We start from the raw sequence: 27,311 nt of genomic DNA, 5'->3' as shown, positions 1-27,311 counted from the left end.
AGGACTTGCTTTCATGTACTGTAATTCAAGGTTTGGAGTCTCTGAGAGTCTTAGCATTCGTGGTGAGTGGGTTTATTTGCAGGTATCTGGGCATTGCTAGGATATATGATATGATATGTTATCTACTATAGATAACTAGCACATTAAGAGCATATTTAGATAACAGGAACTTCCCTCTAGAACAAGGAACTGTTGGCGGACCTGTGTGTGTAAGTACCATGGGAGCTGTCTTATGTCAATGAAATTACAGGGTGTTTTATTAAGACTTGTAAATTCTTTAAGGTCACTAAACACTTACGTTTTAAAAATGTTGTTTGAAGAGTCAGTCGGACAGCATCATGTGGCAGCTTTGGCTTGACAGTTTTTGCAAATACATCACGGCTGGCCAATTGACATTGGAACAGGATTGCAAGATTGATTGCCTGGCAAGAAGTTATTCAGTTCCGGACTATCCACGGCAAGTTACTCGAAAAAGGATCTGTTCTCAACAAGCCACGCAGCGCACAGCCCGCTGCTAACACTAGTGATGAGAACACCAAACTCTGAGAGGGGAAAATCTATCCTGAGGGTTGCACTTGAATTCAGCATCAACTGCAGTTTAGTGATCATTTATGAAGCTTTATGGCCCTCACACTGCTCCAACTTGTAGTACAATTTAAGATTCAGATTATTGAGCATCATAATCTTCTGCTTGAAGCCTTTGAACAACCTTTATTGCTCTCCAACGAACGCATCTGCCGAATTGAGCTTTTGTAGACGTTTCATTGCAGCCGGTTGGATAGTCTTTGCCTAGGTTTGTGTGACGGCTGCTCTAAGAGTTCGGTGTTTTCGTCACTGGTGTCGGTAGCAGGCCGTCCGCTGGGTATCTCGTGAAGAACAGATCCCGTTTCAAGAAACTTCCCTTGGCCTGCGTAAATTGTACTACATGTTGGAGTAGTGTGACAAGCCATTAATGTTCTCAAACAGTCTGTGACAGACTTCTTGCCAGGTGGCAATTTTACAGTGCTACTCCGAGTCAAGTGGCGACAAACCACCATTCACACCTTTAGACAAATTCCAGCTTTCAATGCAAGTCTATATGATAGACTGATGGATGATAGAACTTTATAGTGCTGCCAGACAAGACTGGAACAGAATGTGTTTAACTTCAGAGGTTCCACCGTATCTGTCTTCCATCTCAAGGTGGATGAAGGAAATGTTTGTGTTAACATACGCGCTCCATGGTAAATGCATCTGTGCTCCGTTGATTTGCTGACACAGTGTCACAGGGAATACTCTTATAGAAGAACCAGCTGTGTACAAACATGTAATAGTAATTACAGCCAGACTGGTGTTTTCAGTCTACCCACTATGCTTGAATTCCTCTCAATGTGCCTAAATTTATATTATAAACTCAAAGATGTTTTTTCAAAGTAGAGTCCTGTTCGTATTAGTCTTATTAGATTACGTCTGACTTGCTCATACGCGGGCTCTTGCCGAGTTTAGTTTGGCAAAGACCTTTGCAACGGCTCGCTACATTAGTGTCTTCTCAACTCATATTTATTGAGTTGATGAGTAATCTGATTTTCCAGGCTACAAAATAGTGAAACTAGGTGTGGCATCGTCCAACACTTGAGAACCTCTCAAGTTTTCTGTGTGCTCACACCCACAACTTCTGTCGGCCTGAAATGGAACGATAATGACTTAATTCAAACTGCACTACTTTTTTCTTTCTCCATTCACATAAACATAAACACATGTACAAGTGATTTGAAAAACACACCATTTTTTAATCCTGTAATTGAAATGCTTCTTACCTTTTTTTTTAATTTTTTATCAGCCCGAGCAAGTAAGAGGAAGCAGGAACAGAATCGAGCTCCTCGAATGTCTGAGTGGGCCTTGCAGCACAACTTTTGACCTCATTGCGTGAGGGGATACAGCTCAGTTATCAAATAATCAACCGCCACCTGGAGAAGGAAGCGAAGGAGGACTGGCCGAGGATTGATGGTTCCCTTTGATCGCTGGATTTAAGGGAAAAAAATGGCAGTTATAATTTTCTAGACTCTAGAGCATGACTAACTTTCGGTATAGTGTAGTACAGCTCCATACATTTTACATACTGCTTATCCTCATTTGTGTAATGAGTGAAATAGAGTCTATCCCAGCTGATTTGGGGTAAGAGGGGGGCTCAACAATAAACTCAACAATATATTTTTTTAAGGATTTTACTGGATTTTTACACATTGTAGTGCTGTTGCATGTGGGAACGGAGAGCCACAGTCACTGAGAGACTTTTCTGTCGTTTCTTCATTGCCGGCAGAACAGTTAAACACATAAAAACGGATTTTCTTTTTATGTGATGCTTGCAATTTTTTTTGTGTTCAAATACGGTTTAAAAAGGGGGGTTAAATAAGTCTATAGGTGTTTCAAGCTTGTGGTAGTGGTAGAACTATAATAACAAAATGCTTTTGACTGTATATGCTCTCAGCCCATAACAAGACATTTCAATATTTCACAGTAAATAGTCTTCTTTTCTTTGTACGCAGTGCACACCACTCTGGCAAAATTGTTGGCAATGTTCCATTTAAACAAGAAAAACTCACAGTAGTCACTGAAAAACATGATCCACATTGTGGGGTAAAAATGAGGTATTTGAAGTCACATCAGTTGTATGTTTACAAATGCAAAAATAAAGCACACTAGTGAAGAACGCTATACATGTACTTTACCTACTGTATAATAGGTACAGTAAAAGACATGGACAAATTTGTTGATACAATTTGGTACAAAAATACAGCTTAATTCTTGTAATATTACTAAGAATGTTACTTTAGTCTTGTAACACTACCTTAACTGCCTCCTTTTAATCTGGAAAAGATGCCATTCGACTTTTAAAGGAGGATGTATTCTTAAAATAGTACACCTTTTGTTGTCGAAAAGAGTACTTCATTTCTGTCCTTCATTCTAAAAAAGAATATGATGCTACGTCACAGTCAGATCAGGGCTTTTAGAAGCCCAATGCTAAGGTAGGCGGGAGCAATTGGTTTAATATGCTTGCTTTATTGACACACCTGTCATATGTATCATGTAGGGGCATACCATTTTTTTTAATATGACATAATTTATTGCAAATTATTTTGCAGACCCTCAAGCTACTACATTTGAACCCCTGGACCACTGCTCCCTTCTATAGATTGATGACAATGTCATCACTGACTGCACTGAATTTTATTAGCTGCGGAAACATTTGTGTGTTTGTGCGTGTGCGGGTGAGTGTGTATGTGTGCCCCTCCCTGCTGCATAGCTCACAATCCTAGGACAGGACAAAGTAACTACCGGTAGTTCCTTTTCCCTGTATTTTCTCCTTTGGTTCTTTCAACCTCTACTCCAGTTTCTTCCTTTGCCTTACTCCCGCTCCATCATTTCCTGTTGACTCACCATGAGCACGAACTATTATTGGACTATTAATTCAGCAGAAAATTCACCACACGCCACAACTCGCCACAGCATGTCTCTGGAAAAAAAGAGAAACATAGATTATGATGAAAAATTCAGAAGATTTTTTTTCTGAAACCTCGCCATAACACTGAGGTAAATGGATTTAACCACGTCATCCAATAACGATCCATTGCTGTGGGCTGTTTGAAGATGTGTCATAACTGATTTAAGAGAGAGGAAGTGATGCCATGGTGAGGTTAAAGCCGACGTAAAAGCGTCGGCGGCATGTGCCCCCGTGTGCGGAGGAGGGCCGCAAGGGTGGGGGGGGGCGGGGGTTGGGGGAGTTGGGCGCTCTCTGACAGTTGACTCATTCAAAAAACAGCTTGTGACTCACAGTGCAAGCTCCTGGAGCAAATCAGGCCCTTGTGTGTGTGTGTTTTGTTGTGAGGACTAAATGACTGCGTTCAGGATAAGACAACTCCAGTTTGACCTTTAGCTCTGTCTTAACGTGCATGTAGGTTATACGTACTGTGACTGGATCAGACTTGACTGAAGGACAGTTTAGTGTCGGGTCAAAGTTTGTGGTGATTCAATCATGATTCAATCATTGTGCTACACACCCTTCTTGCCACTGTAGACCTGCGGAGCCTGTTCTAAAAACTATCCTATTTTTAGGGTATCCTCCAGGTTTTACATGTAGTATATTCTATTCAAATGAATTGTCTTTTCAAACTCATGGTTCATAAAATATGTGAATTTAAAGTTAAGAAAAGAAATTGAATCTCTTTGGTATACAATGTAAAAAAATCATGTGAAATATACAACAACTTATGACAGTCTAATGTAAAATATCATAACGTAAAAAAACACATCCGCCATATTATTCTAATAGGATTCCAACTGCCCTTAAAAAAGCATAAATGGGAGCTCTGCAAGTGAAAAGGTTTAAAAAATAAATGGAACTCTAATTTCTGATATGTAGCCAACAAATGGAAATAGTGAAATATATTTCCACATGTAACATGTTGTTTAACTTTAACCACTATTTACTAATGGTTTGCAAAAATATTGGGTCCGTGACCGCATCAACCTGACCTTCAAAATGATCTGCCCGAGCACCAACTCTGGCATCATATTAGTCAAGCCCTATATGTTCTTTGGCCCAGTGTGCTGTTGTTTACATTATCATTTGAGTGCAATTGAAAAGGACACCTCAACACTCACATCATCCTACGTGCAGGAAAGGTGCACCCAAGTGCCTATGATGAAAAAGATGCCTATTTTTTCCACCTACTGTTTTTGCTCTTTAAAGTCTTAGACTTCAGTCTTAATAGTTGTTTTTGTCGCCATCATGTTGTCAAATGTAATACTAATACTATAGGCCTAATAATTGTTTGTGATATATGATTCTTGGAATTTGTATTAAAATGCCTCTGTAAGAAAAGTATAGCACGAGGTAGGAATGTTGGTTGGTTGGTTGGTAGGTAGAGGAGGAATGAAATACATACTATAGGTAGATAAAGAGCAAAAGCGAAAGCGATCCTTCTATTACCGCGCAGTAAATTCAAGAAAGTGAGCGATTTCGTCATCCACCCCCGTGCTCTGTATCACAGTGCCTCACGCTGTGTAATAAACACGGAAGTGAGCACACAGCTGGCGCATGGCGTCACGATAGGCGCAGCCACCGAGCTTGGACATAACGACCGTGTTTATTAGCAACATTCACTTACCGTCGACGTACACTGTGAGCTAACAAGAACACAACCCGCTTCGCGAGCCAAACGATAACTAGTAACTGGAAATGTTTTCGTTTTTTTCTGAAGCCGACCCCCGTTAACTTCACGTTAGCTTGACGTCACTACAATGACAGGGTGGACGTGTACTCTGTGGACTGTTGGACGTGATGCTACGTGAGCTAGCAACCTCAGCTAACCTGCAGGGGGAGGCAAAGCAGCATTATCAGGTTTTACCCAACTCTGTCCCGAATTAATTCAACAAAATTTAAAATTAAGTGTTAATGAGTGTGTGTGAGAGAGAGAGAGAGAGAGAGAGAGAGAGAGAGAGAGAGAGAGAGAGAGCGAGAGAGAGAGAAAGAGAGAGAGAGAAAGAGAGAGAGAGATAGGAAGATAGATAGATAGACGTTGAGAACAGATTAAAATGTTGTAATTTTATCTAAACGAAAGTAAAATAGGAGATTATGATGCTGGTCTATATCAAGTAACAAATAGAGTGTAAATATGCTACAGCAATATGTTGACAATTATGGCAAAGTGGGAAGTATATTGAGTGGTATGCAAAGTGTCATAAAAGTTGCAGGAATGTTGTCATAAAACATGAATTCCCCTGGAAGTATTCCACTGGAGTCAAACCATTTTCCTTGCCTTCTCTGCTAAGCCTTCATGGACTCCTGGAAGGACTCTTCTGGGATTCTCTGTTGTCAGAGACATCTTGTTCCCAGGATAACCCCCTTGAGCTTGTGAACAAGAAAAAAATAAAGGAGCCAGGTTGGTTGAGTCGGGAGGTTGCTCTAGCACGGTGATCTTCTCGGCCAGGAACTGTCAGATGCTCAGGGCTTTGTGAGTAGGGGCGTTGTCATGAATTGTTCTGCCGCAATTCTCACCTCTTGTTGCACACTGAACGAAGCAAACGTCACACGATCTAAACTGATAGTTTGTAGTTTGGGTTTGAAATAGATCTTTTTTAGACCAGTCTTGGAACTTTTATGACAGACCTCGTATAATGACTATTATTGTACATACTGTACACCCAATATGTATTGTGGGCTTTGGCACATCAACTTAACTGTTCTGAGGCTGGGGGGGGTTCATATTCGGGCTACAGCCTTCCTGTGTGGATTTTGCATGCCACTACCCTGTGCGTGTGTGGGTTTTCCCCAGACTCCCTCCCACATTCCAAAAACATGCGTGTTAGGTTCATTGATAACTTCAAGTTGTACTTGGATGTGAATGAGTGGGAATTTTGGTCCCGGCGGTACACTACCTCGCACCCGAAGTCGCTTAGCATTGGGTCCAGCTCATTCATTTCCTTAATGAAGATTAGCGGTATACAAAGTAGATGGATGGATCCAATATCTATCTACAGTTAGTAATATTAAAATAATTAAATGTAAATGTGCTATTAATCTAGTCACATATTATACAGTCACATTTGAACAACAAATTTTGTGTGAATGCACAATGCTCTTTTATGTAACTAGTAGTATTTTTGTAGGTAAGATGTTTTTGGCATAGTCTTGCTAATTCCATAATTGATCTTTACCCCATCGAGATGTGGTCAACTTTTTTTACTGCAAAGACAAAAGATAAGATGACGTCATGCAAAAGTACAAACATTTTGAAAAAGCACTTTAATCTAGCCAAGTGCTGTGTTCTTTTTCAGACTGGAGGCGTGCTCTCACTCTCATGAAACATGAAACGGTCTGCCCGAGGTCGGTCGCAGGAGGAAAATCGTAAGTAATCTCACACAGTAGGACTTTGTGGTTCTTATATCTTGGAAACAAGATGGCAGATCAAAAACAAACCTCTGCTGTGACACTGGACCAACAACAACAATGCACGAGTGTTCAACGGATCCTACATGCTCAGATAATAGGCTTGGCAATGGCTTGTCCCTTGACTTTTATTGCAAACATGTTTTTGGGCTTGAAAATACATAAACTATCAGGTACATTATTGTGGATTGGACCTTTGGGACCAGACAGTTTCGCCCTCTGTCTCACACAAAACCAATTACAAACAATTATTGTGTATGATCAAATTGCATTCTTGTTTTTCATTACAGCTGAAAATGACCTGCACAAATTAAAGCTACAATATCGTCAAGCTGTAAAAGACAAACAGGCATACGATGAGAAAATTCAAAGTCTCCTTCTGAAAGACAGGCAAGTGGGTTACGTTTTCTTTTTTTGTTTTTTTGAATCAATCCGTATTCCTTATTTATGTCCATGCCTACTAAAACATAAATTCTCAGTGTTCTCTTGGCTTGAAGTGCAAGTGTGTTTGCCTTTGTCCTTGTCTGAGCAGCAGAGAGATCCAGAGGCTCCAGACTGAACACGATGAACTGTTACACATCCTCACCATCGCTCAGAGTAATTCCAACCAAAAGAAAGAAGTCAATGCTGTGCAAGATCTCGATCACCTTTTGACCAACGAGGAGAGTATAGAGGAGGAGCTACAAGCAAATAAAACCAAACTGGTGTCTTATAAAAAGGAGGTGAGAACTGTTGTGCTAAAACGTGCTAATGCTTTAATGCCGCACAGTGTCATGCGAACGCCCCACCTTTGGCTTGTTTTGCAGATTTTAGAATGGGAGAAGAAGTTGGTCGCACAGAGGGGGGGGAGTGCACCGCATAATACGAAATGCGAAGACAATTCCGCAAAGGATATCCTGTCCAAAGAGGACAAACTGTACAAGGTTAGTGCTTCATCGATAGCATCCATCAGTGAGGACGGCGTTCAAAGGTGAAAGCAGTCGCGTTTCTTTTGAAAGGGTCACATTTGCTTCAATGAGCTGATGATTAGGAACGGGCAGTTAAAGAAGGAACTCGATATGCTGGAGATGGAAAAGAACGAGTTCCTGCAAATTCAGCTTCAACTGAAAAAGGTCAGTCTTGATGCTCCTGTTTAAACGTTTCTGTAAAATACATTGTGCAGTTGCGTCGCGCACCTTGCCTCCATTGCTCCAACTTGTAACTGCAGGAATGTGAAAATTGATTAGCTAATGTTTGATGTTGTCTTCTGCAGGAGTTGCAAGCCATTCGCAAGGAAATTTCTGACTTGAGCGCTATGTGTACAAAAGCCAACAACGCCAGGTGACTCTTTACATCTCATTACATTTGTTTTGCCTTCAGCCATTTAACCACCTTAACCAGTATGTAAGTGTACATACATAAATGAATCTGCTTTTTTTTCCCCATTCAAATTGTAAGTGAAGGACCATTTTTGACTTGTGCTACCGCTAAATATGAACACTGTGACAGTTTATGTAGTGTGCGTGCCCACCCACCCATCCATCCATTCCCTATACCGCTCATTTCGGTTGTGGGTAAACTCAAGCCTATTCCAGCTGACTTTGGGTGAGAGGTGGGGCACACCACACACTGATGACCAATCAACCTCTATTCACATGTAAGACAAACAAAAATTCACAAAGCTTACCTAATATGTGCTTTTGGAATGTTGGAGAAGCGGGAGTACCTGGAGGAAACAGGCCCTCTTGTGTTGGGTCTCTCTGCTCTTCATGTGGATTTTCTCCAGGTAACCCAACTTCCTCACACATTCCAAAAGCATGTAGCTAAGACATAGAAACCATTTAAAGTTACATAAATGTCATCATCCATCTGAAAATCTTGACAACCTTACCTGACTCACCACACCATGCAAACAAAAGTGGGAACTATTCAGAAAAGGGTGCAGTTTCCTTCTAAACTTGTGGCAGTGCGTGAACAAAAACTCCAAAGTGTTCCACCAAACCAACCTCTTTTGAGCTGAAACTGTTGACAGGCAATCTACTACAGTAGACGTTCATTTTCACATAAATAGCGTCAGTGGGACTCCCAGTGGACATAAGTAGCAACAACAGTTAGTTTTATTTAAAAATACAAATACAGTAAGTGTTCTCTTAAGCACTTTGAAAGCACCTGTGGTCTATACTGATACTGTACTGATTGACTGGCCACCACCAGTCCGAGGTGTACACCTCCTCTCACCCAAAGCCAGCTGAGAAAAGCTCCAGCTCACCTGCGACTGCGAAAGGATGGGAAAAAAAATGAAGCGATAGTCTTAAATTCTGCCCCCTTGACGTTAAAGCGTTGAGCTGCACACTAACTGTAATGTGGCGACATCTAGCGTTGCAATTCAGATAAAGCAGAAGAAGCTGAAGGAACAAAAGACTCAGTTTGAAGCTCAGTACACTCAAACAACAACCAACTTGGAGCATGAAATTGCCACGCACTGCAACCTTGAGGCTATGGTCAACGTCAAGAATGCCGGTGACGAGGGCTCCGATTGCGAGAAAGGTAGGTCAATCTTTTCTCTATTCGCAAAGATACTGTGGATGGATGGATGGATAGATAGATGCATAAATAGATGGAAAGATGGGTTTGTTTGTCTAAAAGAAGAACCATCATGAATGTAATATTCATCCTAAAAAGTCCCTCATGAGGATATACCAAAAAGTCTGAGTAAATAAATGCTCTTAAAATTCCCACAGAGGATCTTCTGGACCAGCTAGAGAAGTTGGCCCATCTCGAAGACACCATCAGGAAAATCCTGATAGAGACGGGAGAGAATGACCTGGACACATTGGTGGAAAACTTCTTAGGAAGTAGGTCAAAATTCAACAATGGTCGGGAGGTCAGAGTAGTGATTTTCCTGAAAAGCATTTTGTGTGTTTTTTTTTTTTTTTAAATCAGTGGAGGAGGAGAACTATTCTTTACTGAGCTTTGTCAACTATCAGCACTGGCACGTAGAGGACATTAAACAGCAGATCTCTCAGGTTAGTGCCGCTTTATATTCAACACTAGGTCAATGGAAAAGTTCAGTTCAGCTGTCATTTGACTTGACGCAGCGCTTGCTTTGTTCGCACCCAAAGCTTTACAAGGAGAGTGAGCTCTTTGTCGCCGAGCAGAAACAGCAGGCTCAAGACCGCCAAACTCTTCAGGCGGCCCTTTCCACCAAGCAAGAGACTACTGAGGAGCAGCTGTGTGGCTTCGAAAAGCGAATTGACTTCCTGGAAAATACTGTAAATAGTCTTAAAAAAGGTACATCAGAGCAGCCGAGCATGTATGCAACAATGCTCCTTTGCCACCTGCTTCTTTGGACATGTTATAGCACATAATCCACCAGTTAATCACACCCGCGTTATTTTCCAGGTGTACAAACATTGCTTGACATATGCTATGAAAGTACTGACATGTCCAGCACGTTGAGCTCCAGTGATGGAGCCCTGGATGAGCACATGACGGCGTGCTTGAAGCTGGTGGAGGAAAAAGTCAACGGCCTTCTTAATCTGCAGGCCATCATTCTCTTCCAGGAGAGCTTAACACAGTGTGTATGTGCACTTGTCATTAGATGTGTTCACATGCGCACACTTTTTTGCTGTGCAGTTGTTGTAGCTTTCAGTTTGTAGACACCGACAACGGTCATGAATATTACTGCGCTTTCTCATCATCAGGACCTCGCTAGTGATGGCTTTGGCTCCATAGCTGATCAATTTCGAGGGAAGGGGAACACGCCAGCAGTCAACCTGTCCAGCGCTGCTTCAACCCCGCCTCCTGAGTAGGTCTTATTCATTACTTCATCAAGGCCCAGTTATATACAACATTCGCATGTACAGACAATCGTTGAGAAACAACTACAGTGCAACTTCCAGAAAGGAACACACCAAAAGTGGTCCAGTTTGAATTTCAAATGTGCCTAAAATTCCAGAACTCAAACCACCAAGCAAAAAAACATAAATGGAGCATATTGTGCCATTGGAAACGGCCTGGCCATTCAGTAAGATGTCAGCATGTGCAAATATTCTTGTCAAAGTAGACGCTAACGTGAATAGTTGAAAGGAGGGCTGGTTGATTAATCGATTATCAATTAATTCAAATTTGACGTGCAGTGCTTCCACTAGCCGGTTTCCTCCCACATTCCAAAAACATGCATGGTAAGTTGATTGGACTCTCTAAATTGCCCCTAAGTGTGATTGTGAGAGTGGATGTTTGTTTGTCTCTGTGTGCCCTGCGATTGGCTGGCAACCAATTCGGGGTGTCTCCCGCCTACTGCCCAAAGACAGCTGGGATAGGCTCCAGCATGCCCGCGACCCCTGTGAGGATAAGCGGTATAGATAACGGATGGATGGATGCTTCCACTAGCACATGGCTGCAGTATACAAGAGCCAGTGTTGCCAATTTAGAAATTTGGTCGCTATATCTAACAACTTTTCCAGCCCCTCTAGAAAGAAAAGCAAACTTTTGAGTATAATTCCTGCTGAATCAGGAATCAGTTTGACATTATTTTCAGTTTAATAAGAAAGGAGCCTGGTGGAAGGCAAACATAATCATCACGCTGAACATTACCGAAGACATTGTAACCTTTGTATGTTGCAAAAGCAGTAATTGACCAACATGTTTGAACCTTTTGACCTGAGGTATGTGCTTCCAAGCTGCAAATATTTTGAAAAGGTTACCTTGCCTCACCTGTAAAGACTTTACAGTAGAAAAGGTTATGAGTGAGTTGGAGCAGGTGAGGGGTTAGACTTTTGCACCAGCTGAGCCATGCAGTCTGGCGGATTACTTTATTCATGTTAAATCAGCTTGCAAATATGTTTTGATAAAAAAAAAAAACTAAGGATGTTTTGCAAAGTGTATTTGAACAGTATAAGTAAAGACTACTGTATTTCTAGAATGTATTTGGAAGTGTATTTATAATCCCAGAAGGATTAAAACAGCATAACTTGATTTGAAAAAAGTCAGTTATTTGCTTTTAATATAAGTGACGGGTAGAAAACATTTCTAAAATCAGAAATTAAATGCATTTTTGAGAGGCCATATTGCCCATCTCTATAGCTGAAAGGATAAATAATGGACTTGCATGAAAAAAAAACTTGTCAAAAATGCACACATCATATTCATAAAGACTTGAGGCTGTAAATGTTGTCAAACCATCAACAAAGTATTGAGTAAAGCCTGTAATTTTTATTTTTTTTCATTTTGTCGTTACGGGGTGTTGTGCGTTTATTTTTGGAATAAGGCTGTAACCCAAAGACAAACATTCCCACAGGCCCTCCAGCAAAGTGCAAGCTCTTATACATCCAAATCCTTTCTTTTCTTGCATTTTTCATTTCTTTTAGGTGCCCTGATACAGTTGTCTAAAATGTGTATCAAAGATGTGTTTATTCATATTTTTTTTATGGGAAAATGAATAAACAAAAATATTACGTGATCCACAGTGAGGACAAAGCCCGGAAAGGCAGTCGTTCAGCAAGCAAGGGAGCAAATGAGAGGTTGGGTTCCCACAGCAGCCCATAAGTGGGTGAGTACGTGGACACGAGCAGTGACGGGAAAGTTTATTCATAATTGCGTTGGATTACAGATATCACTAAAATCAGCTTTTGTCTTCAGACTCAGAGAGAAACAAGCCACGGGGACCAGGGGTCCGTGTTGTGCATCGAACATGCACCAACAATGAGCTGCTCTGCATTAGCCAGTCGTACATGGATGATGAAGGCTGGCCCTGATGTGCAGATGTTTCCATGTGGACTACTGAAGCTTTCGCGCACGTGTTCACTTTCGATATGGATCCTATGCAGTGTTTTACACCGGCCACGGATGAACTGCTCCTCCCAAATTGTGCTACTAGTGATGGCCTGTCAAAGCACAAAACCGCAAGTGGACTGTGAAAAAGACTCTGGACTTTCAAATGAAACTGTTGATCAGTAGTTAACACATTTACATTGTGTTACGAGTCTTGCACTTAAGAGCCTCAACTTCAAGCAGTGTGGAAGGAAATGGAACTAAAGAAAAAAAGTAATGGCTATGAATACGTTTACATGAGTAGCTCTTGTAGTCACTCAATTCATAACCAGGTTTAGTTCAACCACAGACTTGCATTTACAGGGCAGGTGCAAGATAAAAGACAGAGTTAAAGAACCAGCAACAGGATAATTTGTAATCTTTTTTTTTTATTATTGTCAAGCCATTTTGAATGGCTTGGAGGGGGGGAAATTAATCAAACAAGAAAACCATGAATATCTCATGTGGTGTGAGGGGAAAAAATGGTTTGATGAAAGTATCGAATGAGTGGCTCTACAAACAGTTTTTCTTCAAAGTTACCGATTGGACATCTTATGGATTTCACAAAGACCACAATGAGAAAAATTCATCTGAAACGGTGGAGAATTTCACCTAAGAGGGTGCACTCACGGTCACGCCCCTTGATTTAGTTAATTTCTGACAGGTGAAAACAGCAAACACTTGGTGACTCAGAACCTTTGACTAAAGCTGACACGCTTCATTGAGTCCCCAGGCTTATGATTCTAAAACATTCGGGGGAAAAAATACAGGCAGACATGGCATAAAAGAAAGCCATGAATGTGTATGTACATGTACAATCTGAGTCGTGTTTAGTATTGCTTAATTGGGTGAGTATGAGACAAACAAATTAAGCATTCATAATAGAATACAATTAAATACCGAACACAAAAGTATTACAAGTGTACCCCACCACAAACATGATTCGTGTGTATTTCTGAAGTAAATCATAACTTTTCCCCAGTCCCCAGTCAGTATTTTTAAGAGGTCATCCAGAGTGGTCAAAGTGAATCACCCTGCTTTCCCGTCGTGATCGCTCCGCCTCAAACACCAGCAAGTGGCTCTGCAGTGTCTCCTCAGGACCAAAAGTGATGAGCGATGGGTCATTGTTCTGTGTGCACAAAGACCACGACTAAGTCAGTTTTTACATGAATTCTTTTGAGCATGAAAGTTGGTTCTACTGTGGCAAAAAAAAAAAAAAAAAAATTGTGGAAATTACACTGATGAAAATCAAAAAGGACTCACAGACACAGCGGAAATGAAGGAGTCAATCAAGTAGTAATCAGCTTGAGAGTGTCCAGACAGGCCAAAGTTCTTGGGGCCATCCACGTTTGCCACATACTTGGTGGCTTTCTGGGTTAGAAAGTCGAAGACTCGAATCTCGTTGTCTTTGAATGACAACTCGCCCTGAAAAGTAGTGCTTGGATTGTCATTTTGATGGCTAATGGATTTTAGGTTGGGATGGGAATCCATGCGTTAATTTAATTATGATGAATTACAGTAATTGCAAATAAATTAATGCATAACAAAAAACACATTTTAATCACAGTTTCAAACCATGCAGGATATTTTTCAGTTCACCCATTGCCGGACAGACACGTCAGAGCTCGTCCAGCTACTGCCAAAATAGGGGAATCAACTGTTGCTATGAGTGACAGGAGGCAAATTTGACTTTAAAAAAATTTGACTTAAAAAAAATTACCAGACCATTTACCGGTAATGGCACTGGGCTCAAAATCAAAATGACACAAAATCTCCCACGCTGACCAATTGCAGCTCAGTTTGAAAATTGCATCATTCTACACATAGTTTTTACAGGACGTGGCCAAACTACCCTTCACCTATGTCTATCGTCTTTGTAAAATCTCCTGCAAAGCACCGAGCAGGAAAGAGAACTTTGAAGGTGTGTGTCCTCTTATCTCCACAGATGGGAGCCAATATTCTTTCTAACGTTGTGGTTGTATGGGAACAGTCTAGAACGCTGAACGTAAAAGTTGAACATCATCGAATGCCCGAGAATACTGCGGCCAAATTTATGTGGCCATCTCTGCTTAAAGCGGAAGTCAACCCAAACATATTTTTTTTCAAGAATATGTTCCCAGCAGGCTCACTAGTTGAAAGACGCCATTCTGATTAATTTTGCGTTTGTGGAATATATATTAAGCAGCAAAATGCACTAGTTTTTAGCCATCTCTGGGGGCGGTCATTTAGTCTTCTGTCGACTGAAAATGACATCACAACTGCTCACAACGACCAATCACGGCTCAGATTCAGAAAACAGGTCAGCCGAACCTATACCTAAGCCGCTTCACTCCCCGCTTTTCGGCACCTCATTCACTGCGTACTTCTTCACCTAGTCCCGTTCATCCCGTTTCTCCTAGTTTACCTTCCTCACTATCTGTACTTTCAACTCCTCGTGTCTCTTGTGCTTCCCAACCTCTATGGTAGAAGGTTGATGAGGCACAGCCCCATGGCGGCACCTCGCCAGCTGCTGGCTCCTCGGCACTGGCAGGCCTCCGTCCCGGTGCCTCGGCAGTGGCAGGCCTCTTCCCGGCCCCTCAGTTCCATCTTACACTGTGTGTCTTGTCCAGGTGTTCCTCGTCTCATCAGTTTGTATTTAGGTCCTTGCTTTCCTTCAGTCGTTCTTGTTTTATTGGATTTAAATGCAGCAATCCATACGGTAGACCACAGTATTCTTTTGACTCATTTGCAACACCAAGTGGGCATTAGTGGAAGCGCTCTAGAGAGGTTTAGATCCTATTTGGCTGGCAGGACCTTTTCTGTTAGACTAGGTTCCTCGGAGTCCCGCTCATCCCCTCTATCGCATGGTGTTCCACAGGGTTCTATTTTGAGGCCCTTGCCGTTCTCGTTGTATTTGCTGCCCCTGGGTTCCATCCTTGGAAAACACGATATTTCTTTCCACCGCTATGCGAATGACTAATCTAATCTATGTCCCGCTGAGCAAAAAAGACACTTTCTGATTTAGACCACTTTTGTCCTGCCTAGAGGACATCAACGCCTGGATGTCACAACATTTCTTAAATTTCAACGAAAAGAAAACAGAAGTTATGGTGTTCGGTCCCAGTGGCTCTTCTACATCCCACCCTGTTGACCTGAGCCGCCTGGCTTCATACCGTAAGACAACAGTGTCAAACCTGGGTTTCAAAATGGACAGTGATCTTAAATTGGACCAGCAAATCAGTGCTGTTGTAAGGTCCAGCTTCTTTCATCTTAGACAGCTGGCTAAGGTAAAGCCCCTCCTTTCTCATCAGCACTTAGAAACAGTCATCCATGCCTTTGTTACATCTCGGCTAGATTACTGTAATGCACTTTATTTTGGAGTCAGCCAGTCCTCTCTCAAACGTCTCCAGTTGATCCAAAATGCTGCTGCTCGCCTCCTAACTGGAGCTCGGAAGATGGAGCACATAACACCAATTCTAGCCTCCCTTTACTGGCTCCCAGTACCTCTCTGAGCTCCTCCACTCCTACGCACCTTCCCGCGGCCTCAGGTCTGCGGACCAGGCGCTGCTCAAGGTGCCGAGGACCAAGCGGAGCGTCAGAGGGGATCGAGCCTTCTCTGTTGCCGGCCCTTCTTTGGAATGACCTTCCATTGGATGTTAGGCAAGCCCCCTCTCTGTCCATTTTTAAAACCCGTTTGAAGACACATTTCTATTCTCTGGCTTTTGATCCGACCTGAGACTGATAAGTTTTCGGCTGTTTTCCGGTGTCTATTGTTTTGTGTTAATTTATTGATTTCACTTGTTGTATTATGGCTATTTTGTTGTTGTATGTAAAATGCTTTGTTACTGCTGTAGCTGTTGTGAAATGCGCTATATGAATAAAATTGTATTGTATTGTATTGTATTTTTCCAGAGGTAAAATATTCATGTCTGTCTCTATTATTCAGTCATACACTAAAATCCATTCAAATCACGGAATACAAGGGCGGAAGTGCTTTAAATGGACGAGGATGGACGGGGTCGGGGGCCAATCATTTTTATGAATATGGATGGAGGGACGAGGCCGGAAGGGTACCCGGGTCGCGGACGGAGTACGGACCGGCAAAAAAGGGTCAAGTGCCCGGCTCTGTTGTTTTATTAGCTGCATCACTCATGGGTCTAAACCTGAAAGACGGCGTTTTGTGAAGGCTTTGTTGCCAAAATGAAGATGAGGCTGGGGGCACGATGAGCGTGGACTATGAAGTATTTGGATGTCGCCGGCTTGGTTTGTATACTCTTTTAATCAATTCAATTGTCAAAATTACCGATTGAATGTATTTTCTAGGTAGTAATATGTGGACGTGAGTGTGCAATAAGGTATTGTACAACTTGAACTAAGCGGTGCCTGGGAACTCAAACAAACAGACGTTTTTGGAGGTTAACGTCAATAAGTGTTTGTGGCTCCCAGCGCTTTGTTTTCCCTGGAAACCGGGTCAAAATGGCACTTTGAGTGTGAAACTATTGCCAGCCCCTGATCTCGATAAATGAATTTCAAGACATGTAATTTGATTATTTTCTATCGAGTCCCACCCCTAATTTGAAGTGCTACACAGACTGTAGATCACAGTTCATGTTCTTCTTTGTACCTTGCTGCCATAGATGGTTGTTTTTCGTTTGCAGACATCTTCAGTGAAAGCCACCAGAGAAAACGCTGCAGTCAGACCACCTTCAAACTCCATGTTAACAACCTGGAAGAGTAACAACAGGAAAAAATATTGTCATCAGGGCAAGAACAACCCTTTTAATTTTGAACCGGTATCCCATATTAGAACCTTCCTTTCATGCAATTTTAGCAGAATATACAATACTACTTTTTGCTGAAATTTCAGGATCAACCCTAATGCACTATAACTTTACAGGTGAACGTTTTCTGTTTGTCCGCTGCTGCAGCGACGTAGAAGAACAAGAGGTAGCGGCAGACGAAATCTTCCGTGTCAAGGCAAAACAAGCTCGAGGGAAACAAATTAAGTTAATAATTAATAATAAATTAATAATATTTTGTTTCCCGACTTGTGTTAAATAAACACATAATAGAAGCGCAAATAAAGGCTTGTTTTCCCGTTTTTCAATTTCCAATTTTTAAATGAAAAATAGGATATATCTCACCCCGTAAATGTGCTCGCTGATCCATAAACACATACCGTATTCAATACTGTACTTCACAAGCAGAATTGAATATTTACAAATGATAAGTCATTATAAATGCACACACAACGTGAAAATCGCGGTTGTATTTGTGTGAATAATTTTGATCAAATCCCTCGCCATAAATGTCCTCTCTCTTGTTACTCTTTGAATTATTACCTAGCTGGGTTTTTTTTTCCAACTCTACAGTACATTTAAAAATAAATATATTATAGCTTCACATGGGCGGCACGGTGGACGACTGGTTAGCACGTCCGCCTCACAGTTCAGAGGTCGTGGGTTCGATCCCGGCTCCGGCCTCCCTGTGTGGAGTTTGCATGTCCTCCCCGTGCCTGCGCGGGTTTTCTCCGGGTACTCCGGTTTCCTCCCACATTCCAAAAACATGCATGGTAGGTTGATTGGACTTTCTAAATTGCCCCTAGGTGTGATTGTGAGTGCGGTTGTTTGTTTGTCTCTGTGTGCCCTGCGATTGACTGGCAACCAATTCAGGGTGTCCCCCGCCTACTGCCCGAAGACAGCTGGGATAGGCTCCAGCATGCCCGCGACCTTTGTGAGGATAAGCGGTATCAATGATGGATGGATAGCTTCACATATCAAATGAGAATAAGCAGTTGAGAAAAATGGATGGATAACTTTACCTACACTGATACAAAGCTAACCAGTTAATTTGGGATGAACTTATCTGAAGTTGTCCACAATTCTGTTTCTATTAAATTTGTGATTTTTGTATTAACTTCTGTGAATTACTCACAGGGTTATTTCTAACCAATAGGCCTACTAATATCAAATTTGAGCACAGAACCACACTTTTGGAGCGAGGAGGAAACCGGCTGCTTTATTCTACTTTATTAGTGTGGTGAATGACATGAATTATAATGTTTTTTTTATTGACGGTAAAAAGTTGTTGTTAGCCTTTCAGCTTTCCCCCTCGGTAAGAAGCGGAAATGACTATTGCATCATGATGTCTGTGTGTCACGTTTAAATGGGCATAGCCTAGAAATTACCGTGTATAGGGGAGTAACTCTGTCGGCTCACGCTGGTTAACAGGTTATTCCAAATGTTTCAGAAACCGGAATTTCGAGCTTAACTCAAATATTGATGACGTGTAAACATAGTTTGCCTGTTGTGGACACAGTCTTAACAGGCACAGTGTTTCACAGTGTCTATTAGTACATACGAGAACAAACACTTGCTTGATGTAAAAAACACAAATGCTAATGTCAGCTGGTTATTTGCATTTGATTCCACCCTCCGTATGGTTATTAGAAGCGTCAATGTTGGCAATAGACGTATCTTATAATTGAACTCACACAATTATGACACTGACAACGGATTGGTTTCCACCATTTTTCGTGAGGTGATTTTTGGGTGATCACGTCGCACAGGTGTGTTTTGCCCTCCTTCTCAGAAAAATCAGCTGTGCCTTGTCAAAAATGTGTTTTCCATATCTATTTTTTGATATGATCTCTTCTGTCGCCCTCTTTTCAATTTGATGATTTTCATGCAGTATTTCGATGTTCATCCCACGCACGGCGGAGTAACTCATCAAATGATGGCACAAAAAGTGTTGAAAGCTAGCTGCCACATTTGCCACATTTATATTGCCAGGGATAGTGTGGGAATCTCCAGCAGCCAAACAGACAACAGGTAGACAAGGGTCGCACTGCAGAAATGGCTTTTTTGACACAAATAGACCTTCCCTGTGCCTATCTCGACTCAAAACGCTTTCTATTTACTCTTACTTGTCCCTAAACAGCCGTACACCGCTTTACATAGACACTCAGCCACAGGCCATTCCATTGTAATGATGGAGAAAGTTCCCAACATTTTTGCCCGCTTCTTGAAGCCTTTAAAATGTCATAACTTCCTTAATTCCTAACATAATGACAACATTTAAACACTGTTTTGTTCCTTTATTCCAGCTCTTTTCGGTGACATTGGTCTTGCTGTAAACAAAAACGATTTAAATTTTCTTGTCACGTCCTTACTGAAGCTCAGTGCGCTGTTGGCCGACGAATGGCGCGGGAGGGAGCACCAAGCTTGTCAGACACGGCACTGCGTTAAGTTATACACGTCATGCAACCTAACTCAATGCACCAACCCTAACTGTCATGTTTTCCAAAAAAGTGAATATGAGGCTTGGTAAAGTGCTTTGGACAACATATGGTGTATATCAGGGATGTCCAAACCTTTTGCAAAGACGCCACATTGGGTGAGGTGAAAATGTGTGGGGGCCAACCATTCAGATATCAGTTGCTTAAATATTTCACGGCGTTCGTTCCCAGTCATTTTGTCGAAAGTTTCATGTTTCATCTGGTAGTACTCTTGATATTGAATTCCTTGAAAAGAGCCACAGTCTCTTGGCAAATTTAGCAAACATGGTTGTTTGAAACTTGTTTCGTATTTCAGTGAAAAAATATGCCAATTACCACTTGTCCTGGAAGCAACGGGACGCCCTTCTCTATAAACTTTCCTTTTCTTTGGTACAGTCTGCATTTTATAAATAAGCTGTAAAGTGGTCACACAGGGGTTATGCAACGAGGGCTGCGTTCAGAAATTCACTGCGACGCCAAACACGGGCCGAGAGTGGAATGTTCGGAGAGGCAGAGCTCGCTCGAAACGTATTTACAAACGCATCGAGAGAGCGGCCATTAATCTGAAGCCATCTTCTGGTGATATATAAAATAGCTTTTTTGTACATGTTTATTTTCTACTGGGGTCAACAGTGTTTACATGTTATTCATTTTATGCCAGAGGCCCCAGGCCGGTGGAAGTTTATACACGGGCCGCAATTGGCCCCCGAGCCGGACTTTGGGCACGTCTGGTGTAGATAAAGCGCTATACAATATAAATAGACTTTATTTACCGTTTTTCATTTATGATCAAATTGGATTTTTCATTTTTTCGACTATGGCATGTTTTTCTACAAAAGTGAAGTGAATTGAGTTCCATGGAATACCACACACAGCTCAGTCAAAGCAGGAAAAAAAATTGTCTGAACCATGGCTCACAACTCGAAAAACTTGTAAGTCGGGTCACTCATATCTTAAAGCGGAAGTCAACCCAAAGATATTTTCTTCAGGAATATGTTCTATACAAGCCCACTAGTTGAAACAGGGCATTCTGATAAATATTGCGTTTGCGGAATAAGTGTTAGTCCACTCCTTTTTAGCCATCTCTGGGGGCGGCCATTTTGTCTTCTGTCGACTGAAAATGACATCACAACTGCTCACAAAGACCAATCACGGCTCAGATTCAGAAAACAGGTCAGCCGAAAAACAAGTGCATTTTGCTGCTTAACTTATATTCCACAAACGCAAAATTAATCAGAATGCCGTGTTTCAACACGTGGGCCTGCTGGGAACATATTCTTGAAAAAAATATGTTTGGGTTGACTTCCGCTTTAAGGCACCGCAGTCGCATTACAAATTGAAGGTATTTGAACCTGGTTACTGCAGACGTCGTTGTCACACTCGTAGACACATCGGCCGTACGGTCCAGTCCTCAGAGCCTCAGTTACCGTCTCGATGTCTGGAAAAGTGTCAGGGCATATGACGGATATCGGCCAGCTAGTGTGGCCCTATGGGGACAAAAACAGCAACAAAATGATAAAGCGCCATCAAGAATTCGAAATGTACAACATGTGCTACGATGATCACCTGTTTCATTCTGTCCATGTAGATTTTGCTCGCAGAGTAAGGACATGTGTCCTCTACTGAACAGTCCAGGCAGCGATCACTAGCCCCTGTTGGCTAATGCGACATGTCTCATGCGTACAGTACATAAAGAACTTACTATAGCATCTAAACATTCTTTGAGTTGAAGCGCCCCAAAATTCAACTCAACTTTATTTATAAAGCCCTTAAAAAAAACACATAAAAAGTACAAGAATACCTTGTTTTCTGGACTGAAGTGGCTGACAAAACCAAACGACGTCACTTTCAAACACCTGCAAGAATAAGCTGTAACGTCATCTATTCCTTTTTGGTGGCAAACAAATGTCTACATCATGTCATCTAGTCAATTGCTACTAGCAACAAGCGGTCTGCCTATTTGTTAGTCTCCCATGGTGCATTGACAAAAACTCTGAAGTCACAAATTGTGCAAGCCATGTCTAAATTATTTACTGTTCCAAACCAGAATGTCATGAGCGGTGGAAATGCTAATGTAGTGCTGGGTGTCGCCAGTCTAGGAGTAAAACGTAAATCCGTTGTCAGGTAATCTGGCCAGGAATTTTGAACCGGAGGGGTGTCAAGTGTGGAGCCTTGTGGCACTCCTTGCTAGACTGAAACTGGAGACTTGCTGTAGTTGGCTATGGATGGTGCCAAACGGTTTTCTGTCGGAAAGTTTTACCTGCGTGTTCCGGCCCAGTGATGGATCAGGTCAATGTCGTGGCACGATTTGGCCAGAAGAGCAAATGAGCTCTCTGCTTCATTCCTCCAATTTCCACGAACGTAGGAGTGGGCAAAATGATAAAAGCCGACCTGAAGAAAGACGTGGATCGTGTGTGTACAGTATGGCTAGAAACATACACAATCACATATTTTGGGGAAGTGCATCTTTATTCCTGCTTACTGGCTCCAAGTGCTGAATATGGATCACATCACCGATGATGCCGCTGCCTATCAGCTCCTGGAAAACATCATTTCATTGGCATTTTTGAAAGACATAAAGGTATTGATGGGAAATATGAATAGCACTACTCAGTAATGAATTCAAACCTTACTGCAGAAGTGATTCTTGCTTTTTTGCTCACGTTAATGATAATCAATGTTAGCTATGCATGCATGAAAAGTACGCAAGTTAGGGATTGTCACTGTTTAACTACTCAAGGAACATTCCATTGTGGGGGAAGATTGTAAAGAGTTACAAAAGTAAGAAATTGGAACACCCGGCTCAGGCGGAATGTGTTTTTGTCAGGAACAGAAGTCAAGATTTTCTGTCTCACTAAAAGTGGATTCGGTGACATCACCCATGTACACGCTGTCTCATTCAAATAAACTAAGATAAAAAGTGAATAAGAATGTGAATAGCTTCAATCTTCACAAAGGTCGATCATGCTGATAAACTCCGCTTCCGGGATTGTTACTTTGACCTTTCAACAACCCGTTAAACAGTATGTTATGATCAACATTCAAGTCGACAACAATAACCAGATACAGATTCTACAGTTGTGAAAGGTTTTAAGAGTGGGATGTTACAAAAATCAAATCAGCGAAATCACCTTTATCTTGCGGATAGAGGGATCGTATCGTAGAACATGACCCACGCACAGTATCACACCTGCCTCAGTGCATGCCTTCACAATCTCGATGCAGTCTTCAGCCGTTGTCTGAAGTCACAAAAAGGTGTACATTAGCAGTGATTGTGAAATAGGGGGCAGTAAGGACAACCTTTGTAATGTGCCTTTTATATTTCATACCGAGCAGTAATTCAACTGGTGACTTAATGTGTAAAGATAATCTCACAGTGTTACTTCTGAGTTCTGAGTTCAGATATTTTTGTCCCACTAAGGAAGGTGCATTTTCCTTGAAAAAAAAGACAACTTTTTTCTTGAAAACATTCATGAAAAGAAAACCAAAGTGATGTTTAGTCCCAGTGACTCTTGTCAATGCTCCCCATTGACTTCAGCCCCTTGGCACACTTTATGGCGCTAACAGTCTCAAATATAGGCTTGAAAGTTATTTTAAACTGGATCGGCAAATTGGTGCAGAAGTTAAGTCCAGTGTTTTAACTTCGGGGAGCTGGCACAACAGCACTTTGTTCTTACACGACAGCACTTTCAAAGTGTAAATCCATGACTTTCTCACATTTTGGCTGCATTACTGCAATGCACTTTACAGTCAGCCAGTCCTCCCTCGAACAGCTCCATTGGTTCAAAATGCTGCCGCCGGTCTCTTAACTGGTCCATGTAAGAGGGAGTACGTAACTCCTACTCTGACCTCACTCCATGGACTGCCTGTGCACTTTAGAGTTCATTAAGACCCCGTCACTTGTTTTCAAATCTCGAAATGGTCTCACCCGTCTTACCTCTCTGAGCTTCTCCGTCGCTGAGCCCTGTGTCTCAGGTCGACTGACCAGTGGATCTTTGACGTATCAAAGTCTAAGTGGGAGCTCAGAGGTGAAGCCCCTTCCATGTCCAGTTTAAAAAAACATCTTAAAATTCACTTGTATACCTTGCGTTCAATACAGCACGAAACTTGAGCTATTATTTTTGTCTTATTTGTTTTTGTTTTTAACTCTGCTACTACTTTATCGTTTCAAATTGTAAAGTTCAATTGTCTTACTTTTGATTTTATTCATGTAGCGCACTGTTTCAGCTGCGGTTGTTTACCACCTTCTCTATAAATACAATTGAATTGAGAGTTGAATTGAGCCATTATTTTGTGTAACTGTCTGATTTGCCATTCCTGTCCTCTTCTTGTCAAGGGCCATGGTGAATTTGTGGTCATGGTGAAGAATTTGGAACGATGACGGAAAGGCGGCCCGATCGCTGACGATTGACGAATGACAGACCGGCAAATTTACTGACAGCCCACCGTCTGCGTTTTACTAACAAGACCTAAAAGACATTAGGGATGGGGCATCGATACCAAAATATCAACATTCCGATCCAGAGTGCTCAATTTTAAGTATTGATCCTCATGCTCAAGTATTGATATTTGAAATCAATTCATCCATCCATCCATCCATCCATCCATTATCCAAACCGCTTACCCTCACAAGGGTTAGAAGGTTGTATTGTCATCCAATCAGAATTCTCGCTATGTGTTGCCAAGGGCAAAGAGCTTTCTGCCTTGTCAGAAACAGACTGCTGGCTCTGGTTCCGCCAAACCAGAACTTTGTAAACCCATTTGATTAGATAAAGAACCATCAGGGTGAAGGCCCACACCTTATAGGCACTTGTATGGAGTGCATGCCACAGTTGACAAGATGGCATGGAAGTGGTAACAAAATAGTTTGAAGTAGTTTGGTTCAACTGATGATGTGTGCACTCCTACTGGTGTCAGCACAAAGGCAAGCGCGCATGTGGTTTTATTTGCAGCTTTGTGTTTAAAAAAAAAAGTCACTTCCGGTATCGTTATCGGCTCAGTATCGCAACACTTGGTTCAGTATTGCTTGGTATCGGATCAAAAAGAAAAGTCACTTCCGGTATCGTTATCGGCTCAATATCGCAACACTTGGTTCAGTATTACTTGGTATCGGATCGCATCCAAAATCACTAGTTTCGCCCATCCCTAAAAGACATGCGCGGTTGGTGCTATTTTTCTCACTTAACTGTTTCCAAGTCAATCCTGTCATATGCCCAAAAGAAGAATTATATTCATGCTAAGCAGGACTATTTTACTATTTTAGACACAACCTAATGTCACGGTTTGTTTAAAAAAATTAAAATAAAAACAGTATATGTTGCACTGCTTTTATTTTGATTATACAATAATTAAATAAATAAATGTGACCGTGAAATATGAGACACATTCAACTACTAGTAACACAAACACCCATACCTTCATTACTTAAATGTATTGCGCCATGCAATGCAATCTGGGAACGTTGCTTTGTCACTGCCCTAGATGAGGGGTGTCCAAACCTTTTGCAAAGAGGGCCAGATTTGGGCAGGTGAAAATGTACGGGGGCCGACCATATAGTTTGCTTTAATTTTTTCACGACGTTCGACCTGTCACCTTGTCGTACAAAGTAGTTTGTGTGTTTCGTCTGGTAGTGACTTGTGATATTGAATTTCTTGAAAACAGCCAGTCTCTTAGCGAACTAGGCAGACACAATTGTTTTGGACTTCAGTGAAAAAATATGGGGCGTCACGGTGGACGACTGGTTAGCACTGGTTAGCACGTCCGCCTCACAGTTCAGAGGTCGTGGGTTCGATCCCAGCTCCGGCCTCCCTGTGTGGGGTTTGCATGTTCTCCCAGTGCCTGCGTGGGTTTTCTCCAGGTACTCCGGTTTCCTCCCACATTCCAAAAACATGCATGGTAAGTTGAATGGACTCTCTAAATGTGATTGTGAGTGCGGATGTTTGTCTTTGTGTGCCCTGCGATTGGCTGGCAACCAATTCAGGATGTCCCCCGCCTACTGCCCGGAGACAGCTGGAATAGGCTGAAGCAACCCTCGTGAAGATAGTGCAGTATTGATAATGGATGGATAATTGTAGTAGATTAATAATAATTTTTGGACCAATTAATTCAATAAGTGATCATTTGCCTTACAGTGGTAAGGAATTACTGTGCTAAAATAACATTTTACTTCATTTGGAAAGTTTTATTATGAAACGTTTATTATCTATGAGTTTGAAGACATTGTTGATGTTGGAAGAGTAGTTCAAATATAAATAAAGCAGACCTAAATAGGGTTTTGATTTGCGCTTCAGAAACTGATAGTTTTGAGGCAATGGTAATGGTAGACATCCACTTGTCATACAGATTATTATTATTATATTCTTTTAATAGCCACTTTGTCACTCACGGCCATTGGTTTCTCCAAAAGAACATGGTAGCCCTTCTTTGCAAAGGCCACTGCAGGCTCCTGGGACACACAAACATATAAGTATGATACAGACTAACAAGGGTGTGGGAAGACAAACTAATACAGATATTATTAGAATCATTGACCTTATGAAGGGTGTCTGGAGTGCAAATTAAAACGGCGTCTGCACACTTCTCTCTTTCAGCTAAAATACGCCAGTCTAGGAAAGGCACCATCGAAAATGGAACATGGCACATCCCTGTTAGGATTTCAAGGTGTTTCATGCTCACCTTCACACAGGTTCTCATCTGCAATGTTGTACAGTTGTTGGAACTTAGTGCGGGCAAACTTCCTGGGATCAGCTACACCAACAACCTGTAAAAATGTAGTGATACTGCTCATAGCTGCGACTTTAACTACTATTTCAGGATCCAGCACCACCAGGATCAGCATTCAACCAACTTTTGAATTTTTTTTGTGAGGAATCAACATGATCGTCACATAGATGAATATCATTTACCAATGTCAAAATAACACTTAAAAGTAATTTGAGCAAATTTGTTATTTCAGAAGTGCGTATCAAACTAGTAGCCCCTTGGAATTGACTACCCAAAAAGCAGCTCTCAATTTTTAAAAGGTATGTCCCCTGTCGTACCTTCAGACGGTCAGGGTGGATGATGGAATAGCGAGAGTAGATCTCCCCTCGACAGCCTGCTCCCACCACAAGGACCCGGACAAGTGCGCTCATGATGACGTCGCCAACCTTCCGCGCTCGATGCCTGTCCAGTCAGTTTCTTCAAAGCAACGTTTACGGTTTCCTTTTAAGTCTAGGGATTTATTTTAGGGATTTGCGCTGTCTTCCTTTAATCAACCACACTTAAAACAAACACACACGCACACAAAAGTAACCCTGTAAACTTGTCTCAGACAGTCACAAGCCCCGCCTTGCTGCA

The 27,311-nt window shown here is 41.8% G+C and overlaps 2 protein-coding genes across 7 annotated transcripts; one reads left to right on the top strand and one right to left on the bottom strand.

Annotated features, from left to right (window-relative positions):
* On the top strand, nucleotides 1–16,676 carry LOC147152768 (outer dynein arm-docking complex subunit 1-like). Of its 4 annotated transcripts, XM_086052360.1 has the most exons (16): nucleotides 5,047–5,161; nucleotides 5,241–5,380; nucleotides 6,817–6,886; nucleotides 7,219–7,318; nucleotides 7,461–7,650; nucleotides 7,735–7,851; nucleotides 7,927–8,040; nucleotides 8,181–8,248; nucleotides 9,285–9,454; nucleotides 9,649–9,762; nucleotides 9,851–9,933; nucleotides 10,030–10,198; nucleotides 10,310–10,488; nucleotides 10,612–10,715; nucleotides 12,376–12,458; nucleotides 12,548–16,675. In XM_086052360.1, the coding sequence occupies exons 3-15, from the start codon at nucleotides 6,847–6,849 to the stop codon at nucleotides 12,452–12,454; spliced, it is 1,527 nt and encodes a 508-aa protein (XP_085908486.1). In that variant the 5' UTR covers nucleotides 5,047–5,161; nucleotides 5,241–5,380; nucleotides 6,817–6,846; the 3' UTR covers nucleotides 12,455–12,458; nucleotides 12,548–16,675. The 4 variants fall into 4 exon arrangements, with proteins under 4 accessions (XP_085908501.1, XP_085908494.1, XP_085908486.1 ...); XM_086052375.1 differs by lacking the exons at nucleotides 5,047–5,161; nucleotides 5,241–5,380 and adding an exon at nucleotides 1–62 and having other exon boundaries at nucleotides 12,548–16,676; XM_086052368.1 differs by lacking the exons at nucleotides 5,047–5,161; nucleotides 5,241–5,380 and adding an exon at nucleotides 70–209 and having other exon boundaries at nucleotides 12,548–16,676.
* Nucleotides 12,173–27,311, bottom strand: LOC147152767 (uncharacterized). Of its 3 annotated transcripts, XM_086052391.1 has the most exons (13): nucleotides 27,014–27,311; nucleotides 26,649–26,733; nucleotides 26,505–26,578; nucleotides 26,359–26,418; nucleotides 23,105–23,212; nucleotides 22,456–22,512; nucleotides 22,234–22,364; nucleotides 21,775–21,829; nucleotides 21,540–21,632; nucleotides 21,326–21,460; nucleotides 17,322–17,423; nucleotides 13,982–14,143; nucleotides 12,176–13,847 (listed from the first exon to the last, which is right to left on the bottom strand). In XM_086052391.1, exons 1-13 carry the CDS (start codon nucleotides 27,104–27,106, stop codon nucleotides 13,725–13,727), a joined length of 1,278 nt encoding a protein of 425 aa, XP_085908517.1. In that variant the 5' UTR covers nucleotides 27,107–27,311; the 3' UTR covers nucleotides 12,176–13,724. The 3 variants fall into 3 exon arrangements, with proteins under 3 accessions (XP_085908526.1, XP_085908532.1, XP_085908517.1); XM_086052400.1 differs by lacking the exon at nucleotides 21,540–21,632 and having other exon boundaries at nucleotides 12,173–13,847; XM_086052406.1 differs by lacking the exon at nucleotides 26,505–26,578 and having other exon boundaries at nucleotides 12,174–13,847.

Source organism: Filicampus tigris, chromosome 1 (genome assembly GCF_054856515.1).
Source record: "Filicampus tigris isolate MCC_2025a chromosome 1, RoL_Ftig_1.0, whole genome shotgun sequence".
NCBI lineage: Eukaryota > Metazoa > Chordata > Actinopteri > Syngnathiformes > Syngnathidae > Filicampus > Filicampus tigris.
The sequence above is the reverse complement of the archived record's forward strand: the minus strand, read 5'-3'. Positions and strand labels throughout refer to the sequence as shown.